The 21,999-nt window shown below is 35.2% G+C and overlaps 1 protein-coding gene, 1 long non-coding RNA gene and 1 pseudogene across 2 annotated transcripts; all 3 read left to right on the forward strand.

Moving 5' to 3' along the window:
• Positions 1-3,154, forward strand: part of LOC137938378 (general transcription and DNA repair factor IIH helicase/translocase subunit XPB1-like) — a 48,247-nt pseudogene extending 45,093 nt beyond the window's left edge.
• Positions 3,155-9,210: 6,056 nt separating this feature from the next.
• LOC137938179 (uncharacterized) lies at positions 9,211-10,431 on the forward strand. Its single transcript, XR_011109872.1, has 3 exons — positions 9,211-9,398; positions 9,489-9,548; positions 10,378-10,431. It is a non-coding gene; the product is annotated as an uncharacterized lncRNA (long non-coding RNA).
• A 194-nt stretch (positions 10,432-10,625) lies between these two features.
• Positions 10,626-13,162, forward strand: LOC137938379 (protein transport protein SEC23 D-like). The gene is made up of 4 exons (XM_068783348.1): positions 10,626-11,072; positions 12,135-12,280; positions 12,381-12,535; positions 13,063-13,162. Exons 1-4 carry the CDS (start codon positions 11,018-11,020, stop codon positions 13,160-13,162), a joined length of 456 nt encoding a protein of 151 aa, XP_068639449.1. The 5' UTR covers positions 10,626-11,017.
• Positions 13,163-21,999: the final 8,837 nt, after the last annotated feature.

Genomic DNA, 21,999 nt, shown 5'->3' on the forward strand with positions numbered 1-21,999 from the left:
TTAAATAGGATGCTAGGTTCACACCTTTCTTTAAACATTTGTGTCTTAAAGTTGAGATTTGATTATTTTGTTTACTTCTCTGTGTAGCTTGGTCTTTTCTGTTTCGATTATAGATTTTTCAGCATGAGGGTGAACTTGTAGTAAATTGTAGGAAGAGCAAGATCAGGAATTATAGTTCTTCCTTGTGGGGCCGGGAAGTCTCTTGTTGGTATCTCTGCAGCCTGTCGAATACGAAAGAGTTGCCTCTGTTTAGCAACAAATGCTGTTTCTGTAGACCAGTGGGCCTTCCAATTCAAGTTGTGGTCTACTATTCGAGATGATCAGATATGTCGTTTCACTTTTGATAGTAAAGAGAGATTTCGTGGTAATGCTGGTGTGGTTGTACAACTTATAACATGGTTGCTTTTGGCGGGAAAAGGTCTGAAGAGTCTGAGAAGATAATTGAGGAGATAAGAAATCGAGAATGGGGTTTGCTTCTCATGGATGAGGTACATTTCTTGTGTAAAGCTATATTTTAGTTATGTGTGTATGCTTTGGACTTATAGTAGGTGTTTAATGGAAGAAAGGAAAAATTGATGTCAATGGCAAAACGCGACATAAAATATGAAATAGAGTATGGGCTACGATCCAAAACTCTCACCTATTAGATAATTTTAGTTGTTAGACCATGAGGGAAAACTATTTTGAACTATGACCTAGACCCTCTTGCTGAGTACAGGTTCTTAAGTGGATGATTTTCGGAGCAACTGCTTCAGCGTAGCTAAGTTGTTTGTTGTATATACAAAGTGCATTTATGCAGCATCATTTCTTGATCATTTTGGTTAGCGAATTGTGTGTTGTCACTATTGGACGTGGATTGCACACTAGGCTTGTGAGGTTAAGCAGTGCCTGACATGGATATATGATCTTGGTGCTCTTGAATAAAGATTTCACTAAATTTGAACTCTTTCACACTGTTGATTTACACATTTTTTACTTCGGAGATTATCTACCTGCTTCCTGTGCTTTCTAATTGAATTTTTCTTACTGTTTCCTTTTATTTGGGTTTCAAACGGTGTTTTTAGGTGCATGTTGTCCCTGCACATATGTTTCAGAAGGTCATTAGTATCACTAAATCTCATTGTAAACTTGGGCTAACTGGTCAGTATTGGTGTTTGATGGATTTTGGATCTGCCCTTCTTAAAGAATGTTGTCTTCACTCTTCATATTTGCTAGGAACTGACTTTCGAACTTCATACCACAGCAACCCTCGTGAGAGAGGATGAACGTATCACAGATTTGAACTTCCTTATTGGCCCTAAATTATATGAATCAAACTGGTTGGATCTTGTAAAAGGAGGGTTCATTGCAAATGTCCAGTGTGCTGAAGTATGGTGTCCAATGACAAAAGAGTTTTTTTTAGAATATTTGAAGAAAGAAAATTCTAAAAAAAAATAGGTTAGTTACATATGCTCTCTGCACTCGTTTGTATTTTCACCTTTCTAGATTATTCATAAATTTGGTTATGTAAAAAAATAGTTTGTGATTTTGATTGCCTTAACTATGAAATATGTTATGTCCTATATTTCTTATTGACAACGGTTATGCATTGTGAGAGCTTGTGCCTTTTAGCATATAGTAATTTTACATCTTTAAGTGTATATCAATTGACAATGCAATTTTTAGTGACATTACAATTTTCCAACAATTTCGAGGTGTTAATAGTCCTGTTCCTAGACTAATTTCAGTGAATTTACATTTTAAAATGACTAGCTAAATGTACTTTATTTTTTCAAGTGGATGGGTTTATTAATTTAATCTGCATGAAGCTGACTTCGTTAATGAATTGCCCATAGTGTTGAAGTAACTTGATTTTGACTTCAACCAACTTAGATCTCTCTTTTGGTAGGAGTCAGCATATGTAGAAGTTCACCCTTCAGATGAGTATGCCATGATTTTGGTATTGAACAAGTACAATCTTTGCAGTTTTATTTGTTGTACTGGGGAATTTCACACTGAAATCATGGAAATGCACCGTCATAAACTAATTGGATTGTTATTAAAAAATACATTGATACTGTGTTTATGTCATCATGCTCTTATTTTTAGGATGTTAACAGTCTGCTTCACCCAAAGAGTATTTCTATTAGTTACTCTTCTTTCCTGCTTAACTGTTCTTATATTTTATTTTTTTGAATAAAATTGAGGTCTTATTTATTTCTTTGCGACGGTCTTTATTCTTTCAGGCTTTATATATAATGAACCCAAATAAATTTAGGGCATGTGAGTTTCTTATCCGGTTTCATGAACAACAGCGCGGTGATAAGATCATTGTGTTTGCTGATAATCTTTTTGCACTTACTGAGTATGCTATGAGAGAGAGAGAGAGAGAGAGAGAGAGAGAGAGAGAGAGAGAGAGAGAGAGAGAGAGAGAGAGAGAGAGAAAGAAAGGAATTTCAGAAGGGAGCAGACAGTAGAGGTGGGGCAGAAGAAGAAAGAGACAAGTCCCCCACCACTGAAAGCCTAGGGAAAAGAGCCATCACAGAAGCTAGCTCTGCATATTTCGGGTGAATTTTGCAACTGGATCAAGAAAATCGACAGTTCAGCTTTTAGGGATTTTTAGTTCTTCCGATGAAATTTAAAAATAAAACCCACATCCCAAAAACTCACTCTCCAGTCAAATTATGCGAAGTAAAGCCCAGAGTCGTCTCAACTTTTCAGTTGCAGAAGATTTTAACTCTCAGAGCAGGGGCGGGTAACAGATAATCCATCAAAGTCTCCTCTCGCTCTTGTTCTCACCCTCTCAGCCAAAGAAGAAGAAGAATAAAAAAAACAAGGAGAAGAGGAGAAGATATAGGACGGAGAGGCTGCAGAAGAGGGGAAGATATAGGATTGAAGAGACTGCAGAAGATTACAGAGGAGGAGTCTGGTTTTGTTTCTGGTTTTGGTGGCAAGTGAGGTGGCCGGCCTTGCAATTGTCCTGACATGGGTGTTGGATTTTGTCTTGTAATGAAAGGGAAGAAGGGGATTGGAAGTCTGTTTAGCTCACGGGCCAGGCCATATCATGAGCAAATCATTTGTAATTACTTTTAAGACTCTTAGGGTTCCGCCGCTTTTGGGGCTGGATGGAGTTTATTCCACCATTTTGGAGTCTTCCATCTTTAAGCTCGTTTAGGTATCAATAGAGAAATCAGCCTCCCCTAGCTTGATTCAATTTTTTTTATTGACTAATCATATGAAGATGAAATTTATTTATCTAAATATACAATACAACCCTCTTAAAATGTCATGTTGTAAAAAATCAACTTTGTGCATAAATAATTGATATTGAAACAATCAAGACCACATGTAGGACTTACATGAAATAGAGAAGGAGGTAGGCCCCTCCTCTCTTTGCGTGTTGACGAGAACATTGTCGATAGATGGGGTTGGCCTTCCCCTTCCTTATTTGAGGGTTGGGGTAGGGGAACCCCCCCCCTAATGCTCGTTTGCGCCAATAAAGCCAATTGGAGGGGAAGGTCTCCTTGTTTGGAATGTGATAATCAAGTAACATAACGAAATTTTATGAGAAAATAATTTTTCTTCTTCTAAATTCCATTAGTAAAGTTATTTTAGTAGGTATATTATTTTGTTATCATATTCTTGCAATATATTTATTTCTCAAGACTAGAAATTCTCCTTTATTTCGTAAGTCAATTTATTATGATTTTGATTTAAAAGCTTCAAAACACATTTGAAATGAGTCAAATATTACTTTTTATTTTAAAATTCTTATATTAGATGCATATTTGAAATGTGATACTTATCTCTAAAATCGGTTTTAGAGATAAGGCATGGTGTGTTTAGGGAGAACGAATGATCCATTGGGCAACCTAGAAAGAAGGTTCCCAAGGAAAATTGAATTCAGATAAAAACTCCATAGAAATCACTTATGATTGTTTATCATTATAAACAGGGGGAGATTGTAGATCTCAAGATCTTCATTGCGATATTTTTTTCTTATAACAAATACTCAAGTTACTAATGATATACATAAAGTATGCCTCTTACCTCAAAAGGCCTCAAAAGAGATTTCTGGTAACATATCCTTTTGACCGGCCATGGTCTTTCCAAATGGCTCATACAAAAAGGGTTAGCAAGCAGTTCATCGTTAAACAGCCTGCAACACCATTTGTCCAAATAAGAGAGAGAAGAGACTCTACTGAGGAATGTTTGCCCAAACTTCAGGATGACCAACCCAAAAGAGGGTAAAAGAGTAAAAATGATCAAAAAAGTTGACCACTGCAAAGATCAAGTTTAAGGTACAAAGGAGTCAAACTCTTCAATAGGAGGAAGTGAAAACATCATAAGAGGTCAAACACAATGAAAGAAGTTGGCCACATTCTAAAATTGTTGTTGTGTTGCACAAAAAATATATTCTACAATATTTCAAGCTCAGTTTTAGGAGCTTTAAGTTTCAAAATTTTACTAGTGACCTATTATTGTGTTCAACATCAAAAAAAGAATTTAATATATTTTAAAAAAAAATTAACCTTTGTTAACCCATTATTTCTAAAATACAAAAAAATTCATTTTCTAGCCATAATAACTAATTTTTTAAATGTTGGAACTCGTGCTATTTAACCCAAACACACCCCAAACAAACTTTCTCTCTCATCACAGTGAAAACCAAACCTCCTAAGCCCTCCCGCATGATTCAAGGAGTTTTTTAGCTCCTCTAAAGCTTGAAAGGAAGCCAAACTCGATAATTTTTTTCATTGACCTATGTATTTTTTTACTTGATCATTTAAATCCTTATCGAATGCTTATATTTCAGCTTTTTAAATGTGTGCCAAGTAATTTTAAGTTCATATTTGAATCAATCATAACATTGTGAATAGTTGTGCGGTTGACAACCATTTGAAATCAATTTTGGAGCATCAATAATATTAATACATGTTTGTATGTTGTTTTAGTGGGGTATTTGAAAGGGCCTTTCATAAGTATTAAAATGTGGATCAAATCTAAGTATTTGACATGCATATACTTTGAGATATTTCAATCATTACATTAAGTAGTTGTATGTGCATTACCCAGTTTGCAATTAAAACCAATCTCGAATTTACATGGAGACTACACTTTTTAATCAAGTCATTGAAGTAAGAGAGATGAAGATAAGGAAAAAGAAAGAAGTAAAGTAGTAGAAGACAAAGGAAGAAGAAGAAAGAAAAGAGAAACATTTAAAGAGGGCAAACTTGAAAAATTCGACTACACCTCACTCATGCATTGCATTTACTTAAATATGAGAGTGATTACATGATTACAAAATTACCCCCAAGGTTCTCAATAAACTACACTCGTACATATTTTAATTAACTTTTAACACTCCTCCTCAAGCTAAGAAATATGCATCAAATAATACCAGTTTGGAGCACGAGGTATCACACTAAGCTCCATGCAATGCCTTAGTAAATATATTTGTCAATTGATGTTCAATTCTCATATGAGGGGTTATGATTCTTCCACTTAGTACACTTAATCTTTGGTGAAATGACCATATAATTTGATGAACTTCGTTCGTTCATAAAAAAACAAGATTATTGGCTATAAAGATAAAGGTCTGATTATCGCTTGATAACTATCAATCAAATTTACCTCCACACCAAATTTTGACAAAAGAGATTGTATCTGGATCATTTCACAAGTGATAGGTGCCATAGATTTGCATTCAGCCTCTGTACTTGATCTTGTTATTACTTCTTGTTCATTTACTTTTCAATGCTCCAAATGTTCCCAACAAAGGTACAATAACCAGTGCTTGACTTCATGTCACCTTTCATCCAACATAGTCTCTAGCATAGTAGTCCATCACTTTTATGTGATGCTAATACTTACAAAATATTTTCTCCCTAGTCCTCCTTTTAGATGCTAAAGTATTCATTGAACAACCTTTGCATGAACTTTTCTATGTTTTCCCATAAACCTACTAACTAGTCCCACAACATACAATATATCAACCTCATCACCAATAACATATATGAGCTTTCCAACTAAGCATATATAAGAAGTTAGATCTTTTAAAGGAGGAGAACTAGCATAAAATAAATCAAGATTAGGTTCTAGTGGTGTATCAACTAGTTTAGCTCCCAATAATCCAATTTCACTTAGAAGATAAATTATAGATTTCCTTTGAGACAAAATAATACATGATTTGTTTCTTGCCACATCTATTTCCAAAAAAAGTATTTAAGAATCCCAAAGTTTTTAATTTGAAAATGCTTTTGAAGATAGGCATTAATCTTAACAAGTCCACCTTTGTCATCTCCAGACAAAATTTTATCATCACTATCAATATCACACAACTTGTTACTCTTTCCAAAATAAATATAGATTGATCATAGTTACTTCTATGAAATCCAAACCTAGAACAACACGATTGAATTGCTCAAACTATGATCGAAGGGTTTGTTTCAACCCATAAATGGCTTTATGCAATTTGCATGCTTTACTTAACTCTCCCTAAGCAACAAAACTAGGTGGTTGTTCTATATAGACTTTTGCATTGAGATCACTGTATAAAAAATGTCATCCAATTGTTGAAGTGAGCATCCCTTTTTCACAACCATAGATATCAAATTGGTTTGAATTTAATTTGGCAACTAGGAAAAATCTCACACGATAGTCAATGCCGTAAGTTTGTATGTAATCTTTAGTTACCAATTGAGCTTTGACTTGAATGGTAAAGACCCATATGCAATCCACATTTTTGGCATTTAGGGGAGGAATATAAAGAGATACCAAGTACTCTAAGACACAAGAGCAACACTTTCATCTTCAATTCTAGATTTTCAATGAGGACTCTAAAAAACTTCGACACAACTAATGGGAACACATGAAACATCAAGAGTAGACAAAACAAACCTTATAGCAAGAAGAGAATCAATCAAATGATGACAAAAACTTTGAGATGGGAAATCAAGTACATTGTCTAACTCCCTTCCTAATAACAACAAGCAAATGCAAATTAGGAAATAAGGAAGAGGAAGACTCTCCTTCGGAAGAAATGACTATAGGGAGCCTTGAAGAGGAGCATCACAATTCTCAACTCTGCCATTATCTGTATCTTCCAATGCATTCATTGGTAGGACAATAAGTACTTCCCCATGAGAATGATATTTGAACATGTTGGGCCGGTAGTTAAGGATTATCTTAAAAGAAGGAAACATATATCGAAACATACTAAGTTCTACTTTGAGGGTCATAACATCTATATACCCTTTCTCAAATCTAGGGTAACCCATGAAAAACACTGAATGGATCAATAATACATTTTTTTCTTGGATGGACTTGAATTATTATTAAATTCCATGGTTTAATCCATATGAACTAGGTTTTATAACTTTATATAAAATTTGACTTTTACGATCTTTAAGGTCTTCCACTTTACTTGCCATCTTCATAATAGTTTTCTTTCAATTTTTTCTTTGGGGTATTGACTCAACAACTTAAATCTTCTATTTTCTCGCTCCAACTCATACCATAGACCACTAGAGTGTGTAATAAAGGGTATGTATCTAACAACATCAATACTTTTCTTCACTTCAATTTCCAATTTAATGCACAATTGATGGCAATTCAGCTGTTGTAAGAGATGATTTAGTTAATTTTGATAGTTGCATAAGACATTAACATCAATGCTTAACGATCATTTGTGTCGACTTAGGAAAATAAAACGATGAGAAAATTATTTTTTCTTTTACTAATTTTCTCATTGGATGATGTTTTTATTGACAAATTCCCTTAGAAAATTTTCTTGCATTTGTGACGCCATTGAAAATAAAATAAAATAATAATTACGTAGCTGTAGTGTTTACATATGGAACAAAATAAGAAATTAAATATAGAAAATGAGCGATCAACATAAATCTTCTTGGCTTACTTTTCCCATGATATCAGATTAAACAATAAGAAACATAGTTATTTTTTTTAAAGACAAGAAGATAAAAAAGAAAACTTTTTCTATTCATTAAATAGTGAAAATATTAGAAAAAAATTCAAAAAACAAATTCCTCTATTTATTTTTCATATAATGTTCTATCGGCATATACACACCCTTAAATTTTTTATGACTCGTTACATGTAATCTCCATAACATAAGTAAAATATGTGCTAGCTAGGGTATACCTTGTTATTTTTCAATCATGTTTCTCATGACCTCCACAAACCTGAGGTTACATTGTCCTCATCAAAGACTCGGGTCCAACACATAATCAAAACTAGGAGTGTGCAAAAAAAAAAAACTTAAATTCACTCCGTTGGGTGGAGAAGGGATAGAAGGGGAAAACCCTAAGTTCAGGTCAAGTTTGGGACTCGAGGTCCAACACATAATCAAAGTTAGGAGTGGGCAAAAAAAAAAAAACTTAAATTCACTCCGTTGGGAGGAGAAGGGATGGAGGGAAAGAAACCGAAGTTGGAGGTAGGCTTGGGTTTTCCCAATTTTGACCTAAACTTGATGGAAATACCTTATTGATATTTTTTTAAAATTAAAATAACATATATATAAAACTTATCTATTTTTTTTATTTTTTATTATTTATATTTTGACATTGTATAATAATTTTATGCATTGTATTCTTTAACTATTTTTATATTTAAAAAATATTTTAATTGGAGAATTACTAGGTTGATTTGGGAATGAGACAATGGATAATGTTTGATTTCTAAACCGTTCGGGTTTCCGAGTTGGGGTTCGGGTTCTCAAAACCCGAACCATGCTTTCCCCTCTGAATTAACCCGCTTTTTCTTTGGCCGGACCGGCTCAAACGGCGCTGGTTTAGACGAATCGAGGCAAGCAGGGTAAGAAGTCTGGGTAAGAAGTCTTGTGTGTTTTTTTTCTCCCTCATTATTTGGGTTTTTATCGACCTCGCGACTCTGCAACTCTGCTGCTGTCTTCTCGTCGATGGCGGTTAGGGCGACAGTATCTCGTTTCCCGACCGATCCCGATGCACAGGAAGCCTCCGGCCTTCCTTGGGGAGTCACCGTTTCCCCATTTTCTCCAGTTGACGAGCTTGGTAACCCCCCTGTTTTCGGGTCCAACGGTAACCTTGTTCCTCGCTGCGATTAGGGCGACAGTATCTCGTTTCCCGACCGATCCCGATGCACAGGAAGCCTCTGGCCTTCCTTGGGGAGTCACCGTTTCCCCATTTTCTCTGGTTGACGAGCTTGGTAACCCCCCTGTTTTCGGGTCCAACGGTAACTTGTTCCTCGCTGCGATAATTGCTGGGCTTATTTCAATTCCTACTGCGAGCTTGAACAATGGGCTGGGACTTGTTCTCTCTGTGGCACTCTTAATGGGTTAACGTCAGAAACAATCGCTCGTTACTCTCAACCGGAGTTATGTGCAGAGATGTGCTCTTCCTTCATAGATCTCGAGCTACCTGGTAGAGTTCCGTTTTATTATAATTGAACCCGAGTTTTACTATATCATTTAGCTGTGAGAATTTAAGTCTAATAGCGTTTGATCTTACCAGATGACGACGAGGAAGCTGTGAAGGCTCGGCCGGTTTATGTTGCAGCAGTGGATCTTGCATGTAAGATCCGATAGTCTTTGTGATGATACCTTTCATTTCATATGCGAACTTTGCTACATTTTATCTTTATCGATGTTACTACTGCATTTTGTTTTTTTTCGAAAGTGTTTATTAGTACCTTATATAGAGTTTGTATTTCGTAGATCGAGGTGTAAGTGTTGTAGGGGTGTCTTCTTTTGTTACTGTTAAATGTTTAACCATGGTTTACTGATAAGATTGCTCATGTATTGAGGTGATTATGTTGCTATGTTTGTATGTTTACGTTACCTGTTAGGAGCCAAATGTTGCCTGAAGATTTATTGGGAGAAAAGATAATTGGCATTCTTCTTTTTTCATTTTTGGTGTCATCAAGCATTAACAAATGGCTACTTCATTAAAGATACTGTTCATGTTTCAGGAACATTGTATAGTTCAATCACTTGAATGCTCATCCACTAAATATTTATGACCCTACATCCATTATGGTATTGCATTACAGTTCTTCTAGCCTTTTTTATTTTTTCTAAATGGATCATAGTAAGCAAAACTTTCTCAAAGATGTCTCAAAAGCCCATCTAAAAGTTGTTTGCGGCTGTGATGCAAAAGCAAGATGATGAGGGTAATCTTGTGTTCATGGTTATCATTCATGGATATTACATGGAGGCGGAATTATAATCATAAATCTTGTCTTCTACAAGTTCAACATGATGAGTTGGCATGAGGCTCAAAACTGTATTAATTATTTTGCACATTTATTAGTGATATAAAAATTTCTCAACATGCTCTATCCCTTACATTGTGCTAGAATTCACTTACTAGTTTTTTGTTGTACTTCTGAACATAAATGCAGCATCTGAGGAGTTTTTGGAGTTGATCAAAAGTGCGCTACTGGCTGCTTTAGAAGGTGGGCAATTGTTTATCTCAGTATTGGCCTTCATAAGGTGATCAATATTTTAGAAGATCACCCTCAGCTTTTCACACATTTGTGGTTGCATTGGTAATTATTTTTCTTGTTTATGATAATGTTTTAATACCAATTACCTTTTACATTTGCAGCACTTGGGCCGGGTTCTCTGTTTGGGCTTCTTACATTCAGTCATAAGATAGGCTTATACGATGTGCAAGGACCCATACCAGTTGTCAAAAATGTCTTTATTCCCCCCAGATACAGATGCTTCATTGCCCTTTGAGCTTGAAGATGCCATGCCATTGTTTTCTTTCTTGGCTCCTGTATGTTTATGATGGACAATGTCATCATACCCTTGACTTCAAATTGTTAAAAAAAAAAAGAATCTCTACCAACACTACAATCAATTGGAAAATGGATTTTAGTGAAGGTTTGGTTCATTCTCCAAGGACTGAAGCCTTGGAAAGACCGAATAGCTGCAGCCTTGGAAACACTGAAACCTACAACTTCATGGGAAAGAACTATAGCTGCTGGACAAGGACTTGATGGTATATTATTAGGTGGCAGAGGTTTTGGTGCTGCAATGGAGGCTCTAATTAACTACCTTGGATCAGAATACGGAAATACATTTGCACTGGGTATGGTAAAGTCCAATTCTTACTTCCCTGTGCTTCTTTTACATTATCATGGACCAAAATAAATTAACATATGTTTCTTTTATAGTCATCTTTGTTCTAACTATTTAGTGATGTTTGTTGAAAATCAAGTAAATGCATATTACCTGTAAATGGATTTACAGAATGACATTTTGTTTCTTAGGAAGTGGTCTTGAATTGCAAAGCCTCCATCCTTGGATGAGAAAAGGCTATGAGGAAATTTCTGTTAATCTTTCAACTTATTGACATCTGGTGGCACCAGATTTAGATCATCAAACATTCTTGCAGTTACTGCCACCAAAGTGTGTCATCCATGTTTGATGTCTTCCTCTTTTCCATGCACAAGATATATCTGGTTCTATTTTCCTTACGGGTAGACTTATTCTTTCAACTAAAATCTATCATTAATTTTTTTCTAATAAAATCTTTTTCATTATTGAAAAAATGGCCTGTACCCCTTATTGCTGGATGCTCTCTCTTTAAAAAAGTTGAGTGTTTTCATTGTTCTTTTCCCATTGATGTTCATTAGTCATATGCATGCAACTTATTGTGAGGGATAAATCTGGAGAGTCATTCCTTGTTTTTCTATTCGTATTTTTGAAGATTTCTGCTTTGAATCTAGGATTGTCTTTATCCCTCACTATGAAAAGTATATGTTCATTCTATTAATTATGTCTTGTGAAACCATAATGGCTGGAAATGAGCTAAATGTTGCCAATTGAAAGAATTGGTTTTTCAATGGTTGATTATCGGTTTCCTGGAAAAGCACTGGTCACAATTTTTTTGGATACTTCCTCTTACCAGGTAATAACATGTTCTTTTCCTTGGGTGAAGTGTTTCCTCTCAAGGGCGACAATAGGGGCCTGGAAGAATATCTTGTCTCAATTTACCTTTCTGAATTTTGTTTTCTTAAAATTGATTGTACTAATTGTATTAGTATTTATAAACATTCGTTTATTGGTTATGTGGCTCCAAAATCGACTGCATTAGTGACTATCAGCATTTGTTTATTAGATATTTATGTGGGTCAAAAATTGATTGCAGCTAGGGTTTTTACATTTTTGTCTGGTCCTCCTGATTATGGAGCTAGTCAATTAGATACAAGGCGTTATGGTGAGCAATATGCCAGTAAAGGAGAGGATGCAGACTGTACACTGCTTCCTGAGCAGACACCCTTCTACAAAGAACTGGTAAATTGCCTTATGCCTATATACACCCAAGTGCTGAAATGGTTGAGTTTTGTAGAATCTACAGATCTTTGGAAAAATAACCCATGATGACTTTGCACAGGCAGCTGTTGCTGTTCAATCGGGGGTTTGTGTGGACATATTTGCTGTTACCAATGAATATACAGACTTAGTTTCATTAAAATTCCTTAGCATCGAGAGTGGCGGTTCACTGTTTCTGTACTCTAATATTGATGACTCTACACTTCCTCAGGACATGTAAGTTGATTTGCTCATATCCATCATTTTGAGAAATCATACTTTTTTTTTTTTTGTTGTGAATGAACGTGGAATCACTTTTTTTGAATGATTAAAGAATAATTTTTTTTTTGAAATGATGTAGAATGACATTAACTGTTCATCTGCATTCAAGAGTAAAATTCACTCTTAATTACTCAGAAAATATTTTTTTCATAGGGATCATTTTTTTTTTAAATCGATTTTGGTGAGACGATTTGGCTTGCTCATTCATTCATGGGGTGCCATACTGTGAAAAGATCATGCTTGTAATGTTAGAGCTTAGGTGTTGCATGGGTTCAGTTATGCAGTGGAAAGTTGAATTTACTTTTACCTGTGTCGGCCTAGTTGCGTCCTTGGGATAACCCACACTAGTCAGCCTCCCTTGCATACAAATAGTTGGCACACAATAAACCTTTTCTCATATACACAAATCTGTCTACATACAAGATATTCGAGCGCTCCTTTAAGTCTCTATGTCAATGTCTGATTGATTGGCACTCATCCAGCCCCCCTAAATATAATTGGGGAAATTGCTGGACACATGCCCCTTCGAATGGTCATGTGCTTCTTGGCGCATGCCTCCTCATGTACAACCGCCCCAGCTAACACCCCATGGCCCACGTGACTAGAAACCGTTTAGGAACCATTATAAGCTGAATTTTGATGGTAGCACCTTTGGGAACCCGGGTTTGGATGATTTTGGAGGGGTGATTTTTGATCCAGGTGGCATTGCCATACTCTCTTACTGTGGCCCTCTCGGAATTGCTGACTCGACCATTGCTGAGCTCTCTGGTCTGCTTCACGGCTTGTGTATTTTTAATGATAGCTTTAGTGGTCTCCTTATCATGGAGGGAGACTCCAAGGTCGTCATCGGATGGTGCTCCACCTCATCCTTCCCCCCGTGGCGTCACTGGCAGATTTTTCTTGATATTTTGGATATTGTATCCACCATTTCTTGTACTTCGTCTCATATACATAGATCAGCCATTTCGGTTGCTGATTTGTGTGCCTAGGTCCCCCCTTCAATCTCTTATTGTTAGGGGAGGTCTCCCTTGATGTATCTTCCCTTTCTTTGAAATAAGTTTATCATCATTAAAAAAAAAGTTGGCTGCCACTAATCTGACTTGCCTCCATGCCTTGGTGTTCAGGCACTAACCTGTATGTGCCCAGCCTATACGTGCAGTGCCTAGGGGTGGCATCAAGTCGAGTCGAGCTGAGTTTGAATCTGCATATGTTCAAGCTGGGCTTGATTTAAATACTTCGAACTCAAGCTTAAAATTGGAATTGAGCTTGAGCAGGGTTCAAGCTCCAACCTACATTTAAAACTTTGCATAAAATACAAGTCAAATAAACTGTGCATATAAAAATTGGGCATGACCTTTGTACATAAACTCTGCATAAAATTGTCTATAAACTCTACATAAAATTGTTTACAAACACTGCATAATATTATGCCAATGTGACTTATATAAAAACATGACCTATATACAAAATGTGACTTTTATATACATTTCCCACTCTCTTGAGCCTACCCAAACTCGAACCTGTATATGTTCGAGCTTTGCTTGATTTGAATACTTTGAACTTCAGTTCGAGCTCAAGCTTAGCTTTGAGACTAAAATTGAAATCGAGCTCAAGCCCAAGAATTTTAACCAAATTTGAGCTCAAGCTCGAGTCGGGTTTGAACTTTAACCTACATTTAAAACTTTCCATAAAATACATATTTAATATTAAGTTCAAAGAATCCTAAAAGTATGGAAAACAAATAGAGATAATCTTGCATATCAGAGTTATTAAGAAACGAAATATGACTAGATCTATAACTCATAAAGGATCTCCAAATAATTTGTATTGCATAAATTCTATACTACATTGCATGGAGAGAATAAGGATGAAGGAGATCAAATGGGAGAAATGAGCTTACCTGTGGCTGACATATATTCTGTGACTTTCGTCTGCAACGCCCAGGTCAGCAATGTCTAAATGCGGTTGTGCGATAAAGAGATTGAAATCGCTGAAGAAGGAACATGGCAGAAATTGGTTGAGGAAGGACTGAAATACGAAACTTCTGTAAAAATCTGAGCATGCATATTACTAGTGGTTGGTAATATGCATGCTCTCTTTTCTTTTCGTTTCCATTTTCCTTGTGCATCCAAACAAGAGAAACCACATTTCTCTTTTTTTCTCTCTTATTTTTCATGGGCATCCAAACAAGAGAATCGATCTTTTAGTCCCATTCCTCTTCTTGGGTAAATCTTTCTCAACGTTCGTCATTTTTGAATAACTGGTGCGCCCAACACTGTCAATAATACCATACGGTTTGACATTGTGCATAGCCCCTTTAGGTAAAAACCTCGCGGAAGGGAGCCAGTCCTGGTTATGAAAAAGTTGAGTCTCATCCCTCTCCAACCACAGATCGTAGCCTCCAGAAAACTGAGACCTGTTAGCCAAAGCCTTCAACTGCTCGTCGGCTTTGATGGAAAAGAGAGTTGGGGCTCGCTCAAGCTCAGAAACTGCGGCTCTAAGTTCCGCCCACTGCTTCATTTTGTAAATCTGGCACTCACGGCAAAGACGGGCCTTTACGAGTTGTTTGGCTTTTGTGGCCTGCATCCGCTTCCACTGTCAATTCGAGACTCCGCCGAGGTAGGTACAAGGCCCCCCACCCAGTTTGTCACGAGGTCAGATGAGCCTAAACTCACTTAGGCTAGCGGAACTCCAACTCCCGTGATGGCCTACCTTCAATTTGTCAAAGGTAGTACAGCCTCTCACCCCTTAGATCAACGTTGCAAACTCCTTCCTCTCAAATGAAGCACTAGGAATGAAAAGATAGAAAGACAATGGAATAGGAAGAGAAAGTAACCTTGTATTAATACTAGAGAAGATTACAAGGAGTGGCCGTCCAAGGTGGAAGGCCAGCACTCTACAAAAACTCTCCTTCTCGTCTATGCTGAATGAATCTACAAGGGTTGAATGCCTTGGTATTTATAGGCTTCAACCCCTCCCTTCTCTCATGCTTCCGTCCAATGAGAGCAGAGATCCTCCCTTATCAAATCTCCTTAATTTGATCCTCCATTCAAATCCCTTGATTTGCTCCTTTTTCTTAAAATTCGTTTTACCATTGTTATTTTCCTTAGACACTTTGTTAGCCGAATCATTCTTTCTCTCATATTCGGTTAACTTTTCAGCAGTAGATAAAGCTGAAGCTAATGTCTTTACTTTCTGTCTTCTCAATTCTTGCTCAGCCCACGGGAAGTAAAGACATTAGCTTCAGCTTTATCTACTGCTAAAAATTTAACCGAATATGAGAGAAAGAATTATTCGGCTAACAAAGTGCCTAAGAAAAATAACAATGGTATAACGAATTTTAAGAAGAAGGAGAAAGGGGAGAAGAAGTCATGGGCAAAGGACGCCAAGGCTAGGTCGGAAGAGAAGAAACGAGGGGACAAACAGAAAAAGAAGGTCCATTGTTTCATATGCGAGGGATTGTCTTAGAAAGAGGTATACAATACTAAATTCGAAATTATGGCCAGAAAAATAGAAAACTGTGAGGCAGAAATAACTCTTCTCAAACATAGATTAGATAAAATAGAAAAAGATTCTTATGATGGTATCACTGTAGGGTTAGAAGAACCAGAAACTTCCTACGTATGTAACCAAGATAAATCTATTTCCAGTATCCTTGTTAGAGCAAAGATTATTTTCCCTAACAAACAGTCCCTCATGTTAGATGCTTTAGTAGATTCCGGCTGTACCAAATGTATTATCCATAGAAGATTAGTTCCTCTTCAGTTCCTTAAGAAAACCAATAAATAAGTGTTTAGCCAACTGGTAGATGGTACCTATCACCCATATACAACCTATTTTGATGAAGGCAAAATCCAGTTCTTTACCAATTATTCAACTTTTTCTGGATCTTATCCTTTACCTTTAACATGGGTTAGAGATCTCAAACGCAAAGTAGACTATGTTTTAGGTCTTAATTTTATTCTTCATAACAATGGTTCTCTTTGCTTCTTGTTTGCAACGTCCTTTTTACAACTATCTTTAGAATTAATGTTCTGTCTTTTAGGGCAAGTGTTGGCTCAGTGTTCTGTCTGACAGAACATTAAAAGACAGAAGTGTTTTAGGAACTACCTTCTGAAAGTTTTTACAACTATCCTTTCCTTCTCTTACGATTGCTTTCATGCTTATACTTTTCATAATATTAGGCATCGTTCTTGTTACCTTAATACTTACTGCTTTTATTGTGTGTTGAGTATTTTCGTTTTTGTTCATATCTACTACTTTATTTTAAGACGTTATTACAGAAAGGTATATAAGGCTGGAAACTACTGGGTGAGGGCTAAGCCCTGACAAACGCCTCTGCCTCAGTTGAGCCAAGCGTTGCTCTCGGTTGTCACAACACCGCTGTACCTTTTTATGTATATTTGGTTAATTAATAAGATAATAAAACAGTTTTTGAGATTTGTTTTGCGAATATTACTTATACTTAGGATTATTATATAATACCTTAAGAGATTATTGTGCAATATCATAGGAACTTATAGCTACATATTGTTCTTGGTAATAATAGCATTAGAATTATTTGGATATTTTATATTTCTCCCAGAACAAGTAGATAGTCTTTTAGCCTTTGATATATTCTTATTCCTTAATATTTTTGCCTGAATCATAGATAGAACCTTAGATACATGATTTTTATCTTTATAGCTTTAACAATAGTCTTCTATAATTTAGTTATCTTTAGTTTTGTCTGTTTTACCTTATCTTTATATTCATATAGAAGATTTGTAGAGACTCCTAGGCAAATATTTATACCTAGAGGACAAGTAATTAGAAGAACCCCAAATAATTCACCTCTAAATACTCTAGATTAAAGCAGATTATAGCAGTACCCCTCCGAATTGGTATCTACAGGGAGGGAGGGAGGGAGGGAGGGAGGGAGGCTAAGTGTTCTGACAGAACAATAAAGACAAAAGTGTTTTAGGAACTACCTTCTGGTTAAGTGTTCTGACAGAACATTAAAATACAGAAGCGTTTTAGGAACTACCTTCCGAAAGTTTTTACAACTATCTTTTCCTTCTCTTACGATTGCTTTCATGCTTATACTATTCATAATATTAGGCATCGTTCTTGTTACCTTAATACTTATTGCTTTTATTGTGTGTTGAGTATTTTCGTTTTTGTTCATATTTAATACTTTATTTTCAGACGTTATTACAGAAAGGTATATAAGGCTGGAAACTATTGGGTGAGGGCTAAACCCTGACAAATTCCTCTGCCTCAGTTGAGCCGATCGTTGCTCTTGGTTGTCACAATGCCGCTGTACCTTTTTATGGGTTAATTAATAAGATAATAAAACTGTTTTTGAGATTTGTTTTGCGAATATTACCTATATATTACTTATACTTAGGATTATTATATAATACCTTAAGAGATTATTGTGCAATATCATAGGAACCTATAGCTACATATTGTTCTTGGTAATAATAGCATTAGAATTATTTGAAAATTTTATATTTCTCCCTAACGAGTAGATAATCTTTTAGCCTCTGATATAATTTTATTCCTTTATATTTTGGCCTGAATCATAGATAGAACCTTAGATACATGATTTTTATCTTTATAACTTTAACAATAGTCTACTGTAATTTAGTTATCTTTAGTTTTATTTGTTTTACCTTATCTTTATCTTCATACAGAAGATTTGTAAAGACTCTTAGGCAAATATTTATACCTAGAAGACATGTAATTAGAAGAACCCCAAATAAATCACCTCTAAATACTCCAGATTAAAGCCGATTAAAGTAGTACCCCTCGGGAGGGAAAGAGGAAGGGAGGCTAAGTGTTCTGTCTGAAAGAACATTAAAAGACAAAATCGTTTTAGGAACTACCTTCTGGAAGTTTTTACAACTATCTTTTCCTTCTCTTACGATTGCATTAATGCTTATACTTTTCATAATATTAGGCATCGTTCTTGTTACCTTAATACTTACTGCTTTTATTGTGTGTCGAGTATTTTTCGTTTTTGTTCATATTTACTACTTTATTTTAAGACGTTATTACAGAAAGGTATATAAGGCTGGAAACTACTGGGTGAGGGCTAAGCCCTAACAAACGCCTCTGCCTCAGTTGAGCCAAGCGTTGCTCTCGGTTGTCACAACGCCGTTGTACCTTTTTATGTATATTTGGTTAATTAATAAGATAATAAAACAGTTTTTGAGATTTGTTTTGCGAATATTACCTATATATTACTTATACTTAGGATTATTATATAATACCTTAAGAGATTATTGTGCAATATCATAGGAACTTATAGCTACATATTATTCTTGGTAATAATAGCATTAGAATTATTTGGATATTTTATATTTCTCCCAGAACAATTAGATAATCTTTTAGCCTCTGATATATTCTTATTCCTTAATATTTTTGCCAGAATCATAGATAGAACCTTAGGTACATGATTTTTATCTTTATAGCTTTAACAATAGTGTTCTGTAATTTAGTTAACTTTAGTTTTATCTGTTTTACCTTATCTTTATATTCATACTGAAGATTTGTAGAGACTCCAAGGCAAATATTTATACCTAAAGGACAAGCAATTAGAAGAACCCCAAATAATTCACCTCTAAATACTCCAGATTAAAGCAGATTAAAGTAGTACCCCTCCGAATTGTTATCTAGAGGGAGGGAGGGAGGGAGGCTAAGTGTTCTGACAGAACATTAAAAGACAGAAGCGTTTTAGGAACTACCTTTTGGCTAAGTGTTCTGACAGAACATTAAAAGACAGAAGCGTTTTAGGAACTACCTTCTGGAAGTTTTTCCAACTATCTTTTCCTTCTCTTCCGATTGCTTTCATGCTTATACTTTTCATAATATTAGACATCGTTCTTGTTACCTTAATACTTACTACTTTTATTGTGTGTTGAGTATTTTCGTTTTTGTTTATATTTACTACTTTATTTTAAGACGTTATTACAGAAAGGTATATAAGGCTGGAAACTACTGGGTGAGGGCTAAGCCGTGACAAACGCCTCTGCCTCAGTTGACCCAAGCGTTGCTCTTGCTTTTCACAACACCGTTGTACCTTTTTATGTATAATTTGTTAATTAATAAGATAATAAAACAGTTTTTGAGATTTGTTATGCGAATATTACCTATATATTACTTATACGTAGGATTATTATATAATACCTTAAGAGATTATTGTGCAATATTATAGGAACTTATAGCTACATATTGTTCTTGGTAATAATAGCATTAGAATTATTTGCATATTTTATATTTCTCCCAGAAGAATTAGATAATCTTTTAGCCTCTGATATATTCTTTTTCCTTAATATTTTAGCCTGAATCATAGATAGAACCTTAGATACATGATTTTTATCTTTATAGCTTTAACAGTAGTCTTTTGTAATTTAGTTATCTTTAGTTTTGTCTTTTTTACCTTATCTTTTTATTCATACAGAAGATTTGTAGAGGCTCCATGGCAAATATTTATACCTAGAACACAAGTAATTAGAAGAACCCCAAATAATTCACCTCTAAATACGTCAGATTAAAGCAGATTAAAGTAGTACCCCTCGAGAGGGAGGGAGGCTAAGTGTTCTGTCTGACAGAACATTAGAAGACAGAAGCGTTTTAGGAACTACCTTCTGGAAGTTTTTAGAACTATCTTTTCCTTCTCTTGCAATTGCTTTCATGCTTATACTTTTCATAATATTAGGGACAGAACATTAAAAGACAGAAGCGTTTTAGCAACTACCTTCTGGAAGTTTTTACAACTATCTTTTCCTTCTCTTATTATTGCTTTCATGCTTATATTTTTCATAATATTAGGCATCGTTCTTGTTACCTTAATACTTACTGCTTTTATTTTGTGTTGAGTATTTTCGTTATTGTTCATATTTACTACTTTATTTTAAGACGTTATTACAGAAAGGTATGTAAGGCTAGAAACTTCTGGGTGAGGGCTAAGCCCTGACAAACGCCTCTGCCTCAGTTGAGCCAAGCGTTGCTCTCGGTTGTCACAACGCCGCTGTACCTTTTTTATGTATATTTTGTTAATTAATAAGATAATAAAACAGTTTTTGGGATTTGTTTTGCGAATATTACCTATATATTACTTATACGTAGGATTATTATATAATACCTTAAGAGATTATTGTGCAATATGATAGGAACTTATAGCTACATATTGTTCTTGGTAATAATAACATTAGAATTATTTGGATAGTTTATATTTCTCCCAGAACAATTAGATAATCTTTTAGCCTCTGATATATTCTTTTTCCTTAATATTTTAGCCTGAATCATAGATAGAACCTTAGATACATGATTTTTATCTTTATAGCTTTAACAGTAGTCTTTTGTAATTTAGTTATCTTTAGTTTTGTCTTTTTTACCTCATCTTTTTATTCATACAGAAGATTTGTAGAGGCTCCATGGCAAATATTTATACCTAGAACACAAGTAATTAGAAGAACCCCAAATAATTCACCTCTAAATACTTCAGATTAAAGCAGATTAAAGTAGTAACCCTCGGGAGGGAGGGAGGGTGGGAGGCTACGTGTTCTGTCTGACAGAACATTAGAAGACAAAAGCGTTTTAGGAACTACCTTCTGGAAGTTTTTAGAACTATCTTTTCCTTCTCTTACAATTGCTTTCATGCTTATACTTTTCATAATATTAGGGACAGAACACTAAAAGATAGAAGCGTTTTAGCAACTACCTTCTGGAAGTTTTTACAACTATCTTTTCCTTCTCTTATGATTGCTTTCATGCTTATACTTTTCATAATATTAGGCATCGTTCTTGTTACCTTAATACTTACTGCTTTTATTTTGTGTTGAGTATTTTCGTTTTTGTTCATATTTACTACTTTATTTTAAGACGTTATGACAGAAAGGTATGTAAGGCTAGAAACTTCTGGGTGAGGGCTAAGCCCTGACAAACGCCTCTGCCTCAGTTGAGCCAAGCGTTGCTCTCGGTTGTCACAACGCCGCTGTACCTTTTTTAGGTATATTTGGTTAATTAATAAGATAATAAAACAGTTTTTGAGATTTGTTTTGCGAATATTACCAATATATTACTTATACTTAGGATTATTATGTAATACCTTAAGAGATTATTGTGCAATATCATAGGAACTTATAGCTACATATTGTTCTTGGTAATAATAACATTAGAATTATTTGGATATTTTATATTTCTCCCAGGACAAGTAGATAATCTTTTAGCATTTGATATATTCTTATTCCTTAATATTTTAGCCAGAATCATAGATAGATCCTTAGATACATGATTTTTATCTTTATTGCTTTAACAATAGTCTTTTGTAATTTAGTTATCTTTAGTTTTGTCTGTTTTACCTTATCTTTATATTCGTACAGAAGATTTGTAGAGACTCCTAAGCAAATAGTTATACCTAGAAGACAAGT

Source organism: Aristolochia californica, unplaced genomic scaffold, assembly GCF_029961685.1.
Source record: "Aristolochia californica isolate CCGP_79_NKW_82.1479 unplaced genomic scaffold, dmAriCali1.0.hap1 SCAF_8, whole genome shotgun sequence".
Lineage (NCBI taxonomy): Eukaryota > Viridiplantae > Streptophyta > Magnoliopsida > Piperales > Aristolochiaceae > Aristolochia > Aristolochia californica.

Coding starts and splice junctions, on each gene's coding strand:
- LOC137938379 (XM_068783348.1), top strand. CDS start 11,018: ATGGAGGCTCTAATTAACTACCTTGGATCAGAATACGGAAATACATTT. Junction 11,073..12,134: donor CGGAAATACATTTGCACTGG/GTATGGTAAAGT, acceptor AATTGATTGCAG/CTAGGGTTTTTACATTTTTG. Junction 12,281..12,380: donor CACCCTTCTACAAAGAACTG/GTAAATTGCCTT, acceptor GACTTTGCACAG/GCAGCTGTTGCTGTTCAATC.